Source organism: Haemaphysalis longicornis, unplaced genomic scaffold (assembly GCF_048455015.1).
Source record: "Haemaphysalis longicornis isolate Haplotype H1 unplaced genomic scaffold, Haemaphysalis longicornis Haplotype H1 scaffold_8, whole genome shotgun sequence".
Taxonomy (NCBI): Eukaryota; Metazoa; Arthropoda; class Arachnida; order Ixodida; family Ixodidae; genus Haemaphysalis; species Haemaphysalis longicornis.
The window spans coordinates 47,247,319-47,261,153 of NW_027526445.1; the positions used below are offsets into that span (position 1 = coordinate 47,247,319).

Sequence of the window (13,835 nt, forward strand, 5' to 3'; positions counted from 1 at the left end):
GGCGCTAGCCGCAACGAGCAGAAGAGCTTTCTACACAAACGTTTTCATTCCATGAAAACTCCCTTTACCTGCCTTCCGGGCGCGTTCTCGATAGTTTTAGCCGTCCGTCTGTTCCGTCGTGTACGTAGTTACCGTGTTTACCGGGACCCGTCTGGGCACTAGTGCATTCGTCGCGGTAGGGGCATTAGTTCCGCGGGCCGGCCCTCGCCATGCCCGTGCATTCGCCACGGTGCTCCGTTGCTCGTATTTCAATTTATCACGATGGTACTACATCCGCGCAATCATTGGACGAACGCCGCAGGGCCTCCAGGCGGACGCGCGCTTCGAGCGGTGCGCGGAGCCCCGCGCCTTCACGGCCACGCCGACGGCCGCGGTGGAGCTGGAGTACGCGTGCTGCGTGGGCCGCTTCCTGTACGCCGACGTGGAGGCGCCCGTGGCGGCCAAGGCGCTCGAGCTGCACTACCAGGACGCGTCGCTGCTGCTGCTCATGCCCGAGCGGCCGGCCATGATGCGGGAGCTGCGCACGCACGTCACGCAGGCCCTGCTCGCCGCGCTCGCCGCGCAGCTCAAGCCCAAGACGGTGCGCGTGGAGCTGCCCCTCACCAGGATAGAGTCGCGGTGAGGGCGATCTTCTGCGTCACTGTCGAGGGACGCGGTCCTCGCCGACTTGACCTGGCTATTTTGCGCTTGAAGCCAAAGGGAACATCGAATGTAACATTTTTTTAAAGACGATAGCATGGAGGAAGAAAAAGTTAGGAGACGGCGCTACCGGAGAAACGTGAAGCCTATACATAAAAAGTAAAATCGAAGTCGGCCCAGGCGTCACTGCACCACGTGACCCCATCGCGCCGCTGCCGCGAGCTCTTCAATTTCGTCTGCTCGAAACTACTCTGCTGCCCGTTGTCGCGAAGCCTGATATATGTTGGTTTTTTTCCCTCGGGTTTTGTCTCTCACACATACGCGGCACTCCTGCCCGCACGCGGGCATGAGATCACCGAGCAGACAAATGCAGAAAGGACGGGGAAAAGCTACCGCCAACCAAACACGAGAGAGAGAGAGAGAGAGAAAAGACTTTATTTACAGGATCCTGCGTGGGGTAGGTGCCGGCCTCGCAGGGCGCGGTCTACCCTTCTAATGTTCTAGTCTATGCAGTCCTAGAAACACTGGGCCTAGAACTCGAGGGTTGAACCTGACCCGACAGAGAATACTTGGGTTCCCGCGCCCCGCGCTTGCGGGTCACGAGTTCCCGTTCTCCTCTGCCTGGCCAGGGCCCCCTCGAGCCGCTGGATCGCCCATTTCTGAGATTGGCAGTCCACCGAGCGGATCCACCGCTCCATCTGCGCTGGCAGTTCTTGGCGGGCGGTGCTGTCGTGGGCACCAGTTTCTCCGCCATGAGATTCCCCAGCCCTGCCACACACATCACCGTCGGCACCGTCGCACGAACCGCCGCCCGGTATCGCTGCACTGTCACACCTCACTATGTGTTCTAGTGTCGCCAGTTCTTGTTCACATACACTGCACACCGGGCTTGCGAACATCTCGGGACATATGTGGCGCGCCATCGCCGGGGTTAACGCGCACTTCACTTGTAGGTGACGAAGCAACACCGACTCCGCTCGGGAAAGTTCTCGATGCGGGGCCGGATATTCTCTTCTTCCTTCCCTGTGCCTCCTGAGTATCGCGCCGTAGTCGACTAGGTGTTCAGGGTCTTGTTCGTCGCCGACACCCGCGGGGATGCTCTCGCTGTCGTCCCGGCACCTGATGAGTTCTCGGGCCGCTGCGTCTGCATCCTCGTTGCGGTTGTCCACGTTCGGTAGGTCCACCATGTGGGCTGGGAACCACTTTATGGTGATGGTTGGCCCGGTCGGGTGACGTTCCGAGGTTCGCGAGGCTCTGGCGAGCCCCACGATCCGCTCCGCCTCCCTCCAGACCGTGCTTCTGGCGTAGTTCCTGACCGCTGTTTTGGAGTCGCTGAGGATCGTCCGAGTGTCCGGTACTCCCATCGCCAGGCCGATTGCTGCCTCCTCTGCCTGGCATGGGGTCTTCGCTTTAATCGTACCCGCGTTGATCAGCTCACCCGTTGACGCCCGGATGACTGCCATCGCGTACACGCATCTTCTCGTTGGATGTCTAGCCACGTCGACGAACGCGGCGTTCTCGTCGCTCTTGTACTGCTTGGCCAGGGCCGCTGCTCTCGCCTTGCGTCTTTCCCAGTCCTTCTCCGGGTTCACGTTCTTTGGCAACGGGAACACTATGATGCCCCTTGCCGCTTCGTCCCTCAGGGGGACGTGGCTCTCCAGTTCGTCGTCTTCCGCACCTCCATGAGTGGGCGGGTTGATTCCCACTCTCTCCAGGATGCTTCTGCCCGTGGCGTGCTGTTCAGTCGAGCTAGCTGTGCCGTTCGTTGGGCCTCGCCGATCTCGGAGAGTGTGTTGTGCACCCCCAGAGCCAGCAAGGCCGACGTTCTCGTGCCTGGCAGTAGACCCAGGGCGCTCCTGTAGGCCTTCCTGATGGCGGCGTCGATCTTCTCCTCCTCCGCTCTGGTCCAGCGGTGGAAGGCTCCCGCGTATGCTGCCTGGCTGACGACGAAGGCCTGCAACAGCCGCAGGAGCCCCCTCTCGTTCATGCCTTGGTACCTCGTCGACACCCGCTTCACGAGGCGGGTGGCGATCCCGATCTTCGTTACGATGTTCTTCATCGCCGTGGTGTTCGTCTGGACGCCGTCCACGAACATCCCCAGGATTCTCAGCCCGGAGACGTGCGGGATAGGCGCCCCGTCGCCCGTCCGGACCACGATGTTCTCTGCCGCGGCCTGGTTGGCCGCTTTCCGGAACCGCCCCGGTGGTGGCAGGATCAGGAGCTGAGACTTTTGCGGCGAGCACCGCAGGCCCGTGCCCGAGAGCGCGGCCTCGACGGCGCACACCGCATTTTGGAGGTTCGACTCGATCTCCCCGTCGCTGCCGCCGGTGACCCAAATGGTGACGTCGTCAGCGTATAGGCAGTGCCGGACCCCCGGGCTCAGTGCTTCGAGGCGTTTGGCTACCTCGATCATTACTATGTTAAAGAGGAACGGCGAGATCACCGAGCCCTGCGGGGTCCCGACGCTACCCAGCCGCCTCTCCTCCAGCTTCTGGTCGCCCAGCTCCAGCCGGGCTGTACGGTCCGACAGGAACGCTCGAACGTAGTTGTAAGACCTCTCGCCCAGGCTCAGGCGAGAGATCTGCTCCAGGATTGCAGAGTGTTTCACGTTGTCGAAGGCCCCCTGGAGGTCCAGGCCCAGAATGGCTCGGTTGTCTCTCCCAGGCAGCCCTCCCGGGGGGTCCAGGATCTGTCGTTGGATCAGCAACATGGCGTCCTGGGTACCCAGGCGTGCCCGGAATCCGAGCATCGAGTCCGGGTAGATGCCGTGTCGCTCCATGTAGTCGTTCCACCGGGCGTTGAGGACGTGCTCCAGCACCTTGCCCACGCACGACGTGAGCGAGATGGGACGCAGGCCCTCTATGCCCGGTGGCTTGTTGGGTTTGGGCAGGAGAATCGTCTTGGATGTTCTCCACGCTTTCGGTAGGGTGCCGCTTCTCCAGCACTCGTTGAAGTATCTCGTTAGCGCCGCAATTGATGAATCGCTTAGGTTGCGGAGCGTCTTGTTAGAGATCTTGTCCGGCCCGGCGACAGATCGGCCGTTGAGGTTCCGCGTTGCCAGGCGGACTTCCCATTCCTCGATGTCTTTGTCTAGATGGGCGTTGGGTTGCCCCTCGTAGTTTCGATGACTCTCCCGCTTCGTTTCCGGGAGGTATCGGTCGTTGAGTTGTTTGTGCAGTTCTTCTTCCCCCAGCCGTCGCGCCGTGGTATGAAGGATCTGCGCCATGCGGGTGTGTTGGAACTCTCTGCTCTTGGTTTCGTCCATGAGCTGTTTGAGGATCTTCCATGGGCCGCTGCGATGGAGTTGTCCGTCGACCTGATTGCACAGGGCGAACCATTGCTGGTTACACAGATGTTTGCTGTGCCTCTCGATCTCTCTGCCGAGCTCGGCAATCTTCTTGCGGAGCTTCCTGTTATATCGCTGTCGTCGCCATCTTCGCTGTAATGCTCGTCTGGCGTCTAGGAGATGTGCGAGCCTCGAGTCCATCGTTTCGACGTTCTCGGCGGCCTCCACCTCTTTCGTTGCTTCGTCCGCGGCTTCGCGCAGCCTCTTGGACCATTCTTCGATGTCGGTGATATTCCCTAGGTCGAATTTTCTGAATTCGTCCCAGTTCACTATTCTGTGTTTCTTGATCTTGCCCGGGTTGCCGTTGGTGTGGGCTAGCGGGATTTCTATCTCTAGGATGTGATGGTCACTTCCTAGATTGATTCCGGTATTTCTCCATCTCGCTGTGCCCCCTTCGGGAAACAGCGCAAAGGCGAGATCGGGGTTCGTGTCCCTGGCCGTAGACGTGCCTATTCTAGATGGTTGCGCCGGATTCGTTAGCAGAGTGAAACCGGCCTCTGCGGCATCTTCGAGTAGGTCCCTGCCTTTTGCAGTTGTGACCGTGTACCCCAGCTCTTCGTGCTGGGCGTTGAAGTCCCCGCAGATCATTGCTATGGCGTTTCCCATTTTATCCATCTCTTTCCCCGCCGCAAGTCTGGCGGCTTTGACTTTTCCAAAGAGGGCTTTGAATTTTTGCCCGCTATGCCTCGGGTTGCTGTATACGTTAGCTAGGAGAAGCGACGTCGACGTCTTTCCTCTCCTACTGCCCCGTGAGCGTCCTTTGCCCGTGAAGGCGAGCTCCATGACGCACATTTCTATCGCTGTGCTTCTGTCACCCAGGAATTGTTGGTGCTTGGTGTGCGCCAGCCCTTTGCGGATTAGCGTGCACACTCCTTGTGCCGCGCCCTTCCCACTTGTGCGGGCTGAGGGCGGGCTGTCGTGCGTTCTGTACCCCATGAGTTTTGGGGTCTCTTCTAGATGCGTCTCCTGAATGGCGATTACGTCGGGCCTTTTCTCTGGCTCCAACGATCTAATATGTTGCTGTAGGACAGCTTTGCGGCATCTGAAACCATTTGCGTTCCAGTGCCAGAGTCTGATTGTGTTATTGCTGTCCATCCTGGGGCTTTGGTTCGCTTCGATGTTGTTGCAGCATGTTAGCGAATTGCTGCAGCATCTGCTTTTGTAGCTGCTCGAGTTGTTGAGCCATTTGCTGTTGCATAAGCTGAGTACATCGTTGGATGATTCTCTCCTCCATCGCTTCTAAGTTCCTATCCCATTTCTTGTATGTGCTTTCTAGCCTCGTCAGTCTGTTACTGAGGCCCGCGTATCCCACGGGTTTCGAGGCCCTCTCTCTGCTTTCTAGTCCTGTGGCCGTTGATAGCGAGTCGTCGTCTTCTTCGACGTCTTCGACTTCGCTCTCGTTGACGTTCTCGTCGTCGGATTGTAGCTCGATCCCTCTGGTCGCCGCAACGGCCGCCGCTCTGGACTGAGGTCTACTTCTGACTGCTTGTGTCGCTCTTGAGTTGGGGTTGTGTGCCGCTTGCGATTCCCCCCCTCCTGCTGCGACCGGCTCTTCAGTCGCCATTTTCTCCTCGGCTTCTTGTTTCCGCCGATCTTTGCGCCCGTCTCCTCGCTGGAAGCCTGTAATTATGGCATCCTGTTTGCTGATGTGTTCGCGCTGTTGTTTGATGGTGAGCTGTAGCGCCGCAACCACCGCCTGCAGGTCTTGGAGTTCCTTTTGCGTCTTCTTGATCGTCGCTTTGAGCTCGCGAGTTTCTGCTTTGGATTGTTCTTCGCGGTTGCTCGCTTCGCCTCCGCTCTCTCCGCTCTTGCCTGGCCCTCTCTCTGTCGCCCTGGCAACGTTCCGCGGCTCGGGTTTTGCCGGCCTGGCGCTGACGTCAGACTTGTTTACCGGCTCCAGTCTGTTCTTGGAAATCGAGCGGCGCCGCGATGCGGACCTCCCGCTCGACTTCGAGCGCTTTCGTTGCTCTTTTCCGGATGTGACGTCAGCCCACGTCAGCCCGTCCGGCCTGTTCTTGCTCTTGCTCCTCGTCTTTCCTCGTGACGTAGGAACTTCTCGAACCTTCTGTGCGAGAAAGTCGTCTCTTCTAGAAGGCCTGGTGGCCGGGCGGGAGACCGGCGCCATCTTGCTTGACGCCATCTTTCCCGGCGCCATCTTGCCTTCTATAGTTCCGTTTTTTAATTTCGCCGCCATCCGTTTCTTTATCTGCGGTGGCACTTTGAATTTGTTTTTGCAGCTCCCTGCTCCCGTAACGTGAGAGCCGCCACACAGTTTGCACCGTGGCTTGCAGTGGTTTGCGTGTTCTTCGTCGGGGTTTCTGCGCCCGCACGCGAAACACACCTTGACGTGGGGTGCACATGTCGGACACACATCCTTCCTGTGCCCGATCTGCCCGCACGTGCCGCACACTTCGCGGTGTTGTCTGTACAGCGTGCACTTCGTTACTACTCCGCTGTACTTCACGTAATATGGGACTCTATCCCCATCAAACAGAATTACCACCGATTCGGTTGTACCGAGTCTGTGGGCCGCCATGATCGTCGGATTTTGTTTGTTGACTAAGCACCGGGTGATTTCTTCCTCGGTCTCGTCGATCCCTATCCCATTTATCACTCCTCGCGAGGTGTTCTCCGGGGTACTCTTGTATGCGAACGCTTCGTACGTTCGATCTCCGATGGTAATGCTCTTGATCGATCCGTAACGGAAGGATCTCTCTTCGCTCGGCGTACTGAGCACGACGATGTTTTGCGCGGCGTTTGGAGCGATCGAGTCGTCCTGCGCTTCCTCCCTGGTGATTTTGGCTGCCGAGGCGATAGCGTCGCGTAGCGCCGATATTCTCACGTTGTTAACTGCGAGTCCCCCGCGAGGCCTAACTACCACCCGGTGCTCGTCTTTCTTGACGAACGTCGGCATTCTGGCCGCTTTCGTCATATTGGCGTTAACCCGAGCCACGTATTGAGCTTTCAACACTCTACGACGCTCCTCTTTGCTCTTAGCAATTAAAGCCGAGGCTGGCTTGCCTGGCTTACCTGCAGCCGGTGTTCCTCGCTGCGATGAGGTCTCCGTTTCTAGAAGCTTCTTCCCGCGTCGACGCGGACCCACAACAGTCCACCCCGCACACGAGTTCACTGGGTCACAGTCACTGTCCGCACCGAAAATGTCCCCACCGGCCTCGTCGGCGGCCGGACGACCGCTTCCGACGCTCGTTGAGGCGCCTCCGTTGCTTGCGTGGCCATTCTCCCTCGTTGGTTGAGTCGCTCGCTTCGCAGCGGCGGTTAGGCCTAGCTGGCCCGGCCGCCTTTCGCGTTCCGATTCCGCTTCATTTTCGGTTGACGAGGTATCCATGACTTGAAATCCATGAGAGAAGCGCCGGAGTCAGAGACCGCCGCCGCCGCCGCCGGCCCACCCGACCATGGAGGTCACGTGCTGGGCCGACTTCGGCGGCTTGAGAAAGAGAAACGGCGGAGGGAGCGGCTTCAACGGAGCTGGGCTTGCGAAGGCTAGCTGCGTGACGTCATGCCGTCTCCTAACTTTTTCTTCCTCCATGGACGATAGTCTTTCTTGGGCTACTTAAACCCAGAAATTTTCGTCTCTATGGGTGCGTGCCAATTCGCGGACAGCTTGGTAGACAGCTTACGAAGCAGTCTAACTAGACGTCTAAAGGGATAAGAATTGGAACGGCGCAGCGAAATCTATGGCGCAGCGGTCCCGAACGAAACATCAACGCAGACATAGAGGAAAGAAACCTTTTCTTTCCTCCATGAACGCAGACGACAACCTCCTAGCAGACATGTTGAGCAACGGAAGCCGTAGGTTTCGTAAATAATATTACCGTTAATATTACAAACCAGGGGGGTAAAGCGAGCTGCGAGACCGTACGAATCGTGGGCGCTGACATGATACAATTCTCATGGTTGCCAGATCAATTTTATTCAGTCTTCTAAACAGTTGTTCCGTAATTGTTTAACTAAAACAAAGAACTTAAGCAAAATAGTTACAAATAATTGCCTCAGTGATTAAACTAGCTCTATAAAAGAACTTTTACTGTAATAAGCTTTAATTCGCGAACAAAGAGTAAGTGCGTAGTTCAGTTTTGGTTTTGATTTTTGTTAAGTTTGCTAGGAAGGGGCGAGGCCCTTGCGCCTGACTTGCGAAGTGTGTGTGTGCAGTGGTGCAGTCTCCAGCTCAGATCTGCGTGCGTCAGTGCTGCCACTGCTACTGATTTATCAGTAGATCTGCTGATGTTGTTCAATTTCTGCTGATTTAGTGATAAGAGTGCAAAATCTACTGATTTTTTTGCTTTCGGCACATCAGGTTACCGAAAGCTACCACAATTTTGACATCAGCTCGAGTTAATCAGGGCGTATTGCCCATGAGAGTCACTTGAATTCACACACGTGGCTCTACGAAGAGTGAAACCAGAGATTTTGCCAGCCATTACTTTGAATTCGCGGGGGCGGCGGCGGCGTCCCGAACGCAACAGCATCGTCGGCCACGGCTGGGCTAGAGCGGCGGACGCCGCCGCCTCGCCGCTGTAGCACGGCCGTGAGGCGGGAGAAACAAAACGGAGAGGAGCGTCTTTCGGAGGGTGAGACAGCGGAACCTAGCCATCCTTATGTGCTAGCTTGTGGCTGCACCACCGCGCGACACAAGCGCAGACACCGAAACGATTCGGCGTGTGAGCTTAGTGATTCCCATTTATACTTATTTAAGCAAGTTATTTCAGTAAGTTTTAGAATTGCGAGAGAGCTGAGGGAACTTTTATAATCGCTATTTATCAGAACCAGTTTCTCCTTTTGCCTTTTGTAATACCTCTTAAAACAATAGGTATTCACGAATTTAGAAAACGGGGTCCCATTCGTGGCAAGCTGTGGGCAAAAGGTAGCGTTTCTCTAGCGGCCAGATGTCCGTATGTGGTTCCCGCCCTGCAAACCAATCCTTAAAGTATGTTCGCCGCACGGCCACTTAATCCAGTGGGGTGCGGGTTACCCTGGTGGTGCTGTCGAACAAGTTAATCAAGCCGTGCAAAGGCAGCGCGCAATGGACTCGAAGCTGCGCCAAAATAGGCCCAAAAACAACCGTCGCTAAAGCAGACGACAAAGCCGTACCGCGGACCCCGCCGCCGGCGAGCAGGCACTTTCGCGCGGGGAACCCTGGGTAAATTCGCCGTGCCATCTACAGTGTGTTCCGTGGATGAACCCCCCTCCCCCCGCCGCCGCCTCCGCCGCGTTGGGAGTTTGTTGTCCCGCACGCTACGAAAGAACCGTTGGCTGGCAATGCTAGAAAGCTTTGTTTTAAAAATGTAGTTTCCGATACGATTTCATTGCGAACCCCTCAAAATTCAGTAGGAACGAAGCAAATGCGTGTTTTATTGTAACAATGTAATTAACATAAGGGGTATAAATAAAGGGTATAAGGAGTATAAAGGGTATTCCGGTCAGTTTAATGAAACTCACCGGAATTAACCTAATAAAAACCGACGACAATACCCGCAATACACAGTTCAGCTGTTTGCGACGCCGACGCGCACAAAGCATATAGTACCCGAAAAGAAATAAAAAGAGAAGAACCATAGTTTCATTTGCGTATCTTCCCCCTACGCGGCGCCACCATACACGTGCGCGTGCACGAATTAGCTAACGAGCGTTAAAAAATAAGTTTGAAATGGAAAGTTGCTCTTTCTTACTTGTTTTGAATGGAAAAATCTGCTGATTTCTGCTGAATTTTGAGCCAAATTTTAATGATTTCTGCTGATTTTTCAAGCAAAAATCTACTACTACTTTTTCTTTGCCTGTGGCAGCACTGGCGTGCGTGCAAAACGTGTACAACTGGTACAACTCGGATGCACGCGCTGAGCAAGTGCCTTCCCGGGCGCTCGCGAGGCTGTCATTCGTTTCTTCACGTTAAGCACCCTATCTATTGCCCCTGCACTGACGCCGGAACAGCGATTCCGATCTGACCTTGACTACCGCAAGTTCACTACAGGCTACGGAGTGGCAGCCAGCGATCATTCCCGTTGGAAGAGAAATAAAAGGAGCTTTATAATCGTTCGGTTCCCGTTGTTTTATTCATGGTACTTCTTACAGCTCTCCATGCTTCGATGTTCTGGGCAAACGTTCGTGAAGGTAGAACGAAACAATAGGTAACGAAATGCGGGTTCTTTCTAAATCAGTCACAATAAGACAATAAGTCAATGTTCTCTCCCCGCGGGCTCTGTGCAGCAGATTAGTGCCCATTCAGTCCGGCAAGCTTTCCCTTTGAAGTGGTGGAAAGCAGCTAGAACTTGACGAACACAGACTGAAAGGAAAACGTGACACACCGCTGACTGTATTTCGCATACTCCTTTGGCATGCATTCTGCCACTCCGTTGGCCTGCGATGGACCGCGCTCTTTCGTTCCTGCGCTTCAAAGGGCCGCGACTCACCGGCAATATCAGCGTTGGCCCATGCGATAACGTTTTTTTTTCTTGGTGTCAATAAAGGCTCCATATTAAGCTAAAGTCACAGTTCACTTTACTTCATTTAAAAAGCATTGAGCGACGCGCAAAATGTCACAGAATTGCAAATAAAGCGGTACAGCGCAAAAATGCTTGGAGATCGTGACAGAGATTCATTTTTCTGTGCGCCCCAGTTGCCCAGTACGGATCAGCTGACCCCTTGGCGTCCTCGCGCATGCGATCAGTCGCATTCGAGCTTGCGCGCAAGTGTTGTGTGAGCGTTGCCACATCTTGCTCAAATAGTCTCAGTACATATAAGTCACACGCTGAACCGAGAACACGTCGGTTACCTACCCACAGGAGATAAAACTACGCAATGCTGCCGACGCCGCCTGCACAAAATCCGCCTGGCCAGCGTTCCGCCATGTTACAATTAATCCCGGCATGCTTCGCTAGCCGGACGCGGAAACGACACAGTCGAACGTTACCAGATTACAACCCATCGCTTTCACCGTTTTTAGTAAGCAAAAGTTCAGCTGGCAACCTTCAAATCGTTGTATCATGTCTGCCTTTGTGTGTCGTACGCTTCCAATGCATTGGCTCAGCGGCGCGCTTTCCCTCTAGAGTCAGTATATTATCTCTATGTTACAAACATTATGCATGATTTAAAAAATTAAACAAAATTATCTTCAACTCTAGTAAATTATATTAAATATTTCAATAAAAGAACAAGTGGTTTAGTTACAACATCAATACGAAAAAAGGTGGCGCTGGCGTCACTTATTGGTTTAGACGTTTAGACAAGCAGGTAGCCTGCACCGTTGCTGACTTGTATGCCGTCTCCTCGAAGCGGTCCTCGTTGACTGCTTCATTTGGATTTGAACAGGGCTTAACACGGCGGACTGTCCGCGAAGACGTCTGTCTGTCTGTCTGTCTGTCTGTCTGTCTGTCTGTCTGTCTGTCTGTCTGTCTGTCTGTCTGTCTGTCTGTCTGTCTGTCTGTCTGTCTGTCTGTCTGTCTGTCTGTCTGTCTGTCTGTCTGTCTGTCTGTCTGTCTGTCTGTCTGTCTGTCTGTCTGTCTGTCTGTCTGTCTGTCTGTCTGTCTGTCTGTCTGTCTGTCTGTCTGTCTGTCTGTCTGTCTGTCTGTCTGTCTGTCTGTCTGTCTGTCTGTCTGTCTGTCTGTCTGTCTGTCTGTCTGTCTGTCTGTCTGTCTGTCTGTCTGTCTGTCTGTCTGTCTGTCTGTCTGTCTGTCTGTCTGTCTGTCTGTCTGTCTGTCTGTCTGTCTGTCTGTCTGTCTGTCTGTCTGTCTGTCTGTCTGTCTGTCTGTCTGTCTGTCTGTCTGTCTGTCTGTCTGTCTGTCTGTCTGTCTGTCTGTCTGTCTGTCTGTCTGTCTGTCTGTCTGTCTGTCTGTCTGTCTGTCTGTCTGTCTGTCTGTCTGTCTGTCTGTCTGTCTGTCTGTCTGTCTGTCTGTCTGTCTGTCTGTCTGTCTGTCTGTCTGTCTGTCTGTCTGTCTGTCTGTCTGTCTGTCTGTCTGTCTGTCTGTCTGTCTGTCCGTCCGTCCGTCCGTCCGTCCGTCCGTCCGTCCGTCCGTCCGTCCGTCCGTCCGTCCGTCCGTCCGTCCGTCCGTCCGTCCGTCCGTCCGTCCGTCCGTCCGTCCGTCCGTCCGTCTGTCTGTCTGTCTGTCTGTCTGTCTGTCTGTCTGTCTGTCTGTCTGTCTGTCTGTCTGTCTGTCTGTCTGTCTGTCTGTCTGTCTGTCTGTCTGTCTGTCTGTCTGTCTGTCTGTCTGTCCGTCCGTCCGTCCGTCCGTCCGTCCGTCCGTCCGTCCGTCCGTCCGTCCGTCCGTCCGTCTGTCTGTCTGTCTGTCTGTCTGTCTGTCTGTCTGTCTGTCTGTCTGTCTGTCTGTCTGTCTGTCTGTCCGTCCGTCCGTCCGTCCGTCCGTCTGTCTGTCTGTCTGTCTGTCTGTCTGTCTGTCTGTCTGTCTGTCCGTGACTCGATTGAGCCACCCGGCCAAAGTGAAACGCAGTCTGCGCAATAGTCTTGCATACTCACAGCCAAATCTAAACGCCCAAGTCCGGTTTATATGTTTATTGTTGGTTTTAAAACGAAGACACAAAGGCTTGCTCGTGTTCTTTTTTAATTTTAACATTCGTCTACCTTCGCGCTGCAACTGTGTTCCACAGCTGCTTGCTCTAACCTCGTTGTGCTCCCTTTAAACAGTAGGGGCACTTTTTTTACCTGAACTGGTACAGATTAGTGCAGTGTCGTGCAGATCAGTGATGAGTGCTACTGGGGATATCAAATAGTTAAAAAAATGAACATATGCTGCACTGCTTGCACCAGTGCAGCCAGTTCAGGTAAAAAAAATGCCTCTAGTAATTCTAGGTCTTCCTCTGGCTCCTCATCGTACAAACTCCCGTCCAAGGGGCTCGCCAGTCACGCCATAACGTCGGGGGGAGAAAGGGGGGGGGGGGTCTTCTCGCGGTCACTGTGTTGTGTGGTTGCGCGTGCAGGTGCACGCTGAACACGACGCTGTTCAAGGCGGGCGTCAAGACGGCGTTCATGTCGGACGCGGAGTTCACCACCCTGGTGCCCGCGGGCGGGGCCCGGCTCAACGACGTCCTCCACAAGACGGCGCTCGTGCTCGACGAAGGCCTGCCTGTGCCCACCATTCCCGCGCCCACGGGCGGCCCGCCGGCGTCCAAGCCGAGCTGCGCCAACAAGCCGTGCGACGCCGAGTTCGCGCTCACCAAGCCGTTCGTGCTCGTGCTGCGCAGGTTCTCCGACGGCCGCATCATGCTCGTCGGAGTCGTACACGAGCTCAAGAAACTCCAGTAGACGCTCCCTACCGCCATCTTGTCATTTCTCCGCCTTATAGCCGCAAATAACGCCACTTGTAAACCGCAGCAGCCCTCGTCGTGATTACACGTTGGATAGCCACGTCGGAGCTTCCCGGCGCCTCAGGTCTGTTGTGGGGACAGTTCCAGAGGAGATACTCGAGCGTTTCGGCTGCTCCGATTGGGGAACACGTAGACGGAAAGAAAGCCGAGTTTTGCGGCAGATAAATTCCACCCGCTAACCAGTCGTGAGGGGCCGGAATGGCTCAAGACAACACCCTTCTGTGCTGGCTCTCCAGAAGCGGCACGTGGTTACCAAAGCGACCAGAATATATCAGGAATCAATTAAACTTCCTTATACACGCTGACCTTTCTCTTGTGAGTTGCGCACGGGCTTCGCGAGCGAAAGATGAACAGCACACGTTACTGGTGTATCTTGCCAACCGGATTCACAACCTGTTTCTTCTACTTGTATCCACGCAGCGGACTGTCTCTGCCTCTGAATCAGTGAAACCCTTTCCGTTTAACAGCCACACGCCTCGCGACCTCGAACCGACCCGAGTCCGCAGACACCAGGAAT

At 55.0% G+C, this 13,835-nt stretch overlaps 1 protein-coding gene across 1 annotated transcript; it reads left to right on the top strand.

The window, feature by feature from the left end:
- The first annotated feature begins 282 nt into the window (after positions 1-282).
- On the top strand, positions 283-13,376 carry LOC144150186 (uncharacterized). Its single transcript, XM_077682029.1, has 2 exons — positions 283-618; positions 12,932-13,376. The coding sequence occupies exons 1-2, from the start codon at positions 488-490 to the stop codon at positions 13,254-13,256; spliced, it is 456 nt and encodes a 151-aa protein (XP_077538155.1). The 5' UTR covers positions 283-487; the 3' UTR covers positions 13,257-13,376.
- The last annotated feature ends 459 nt before the right edge of the window (positions 13,377-13,835 follow it).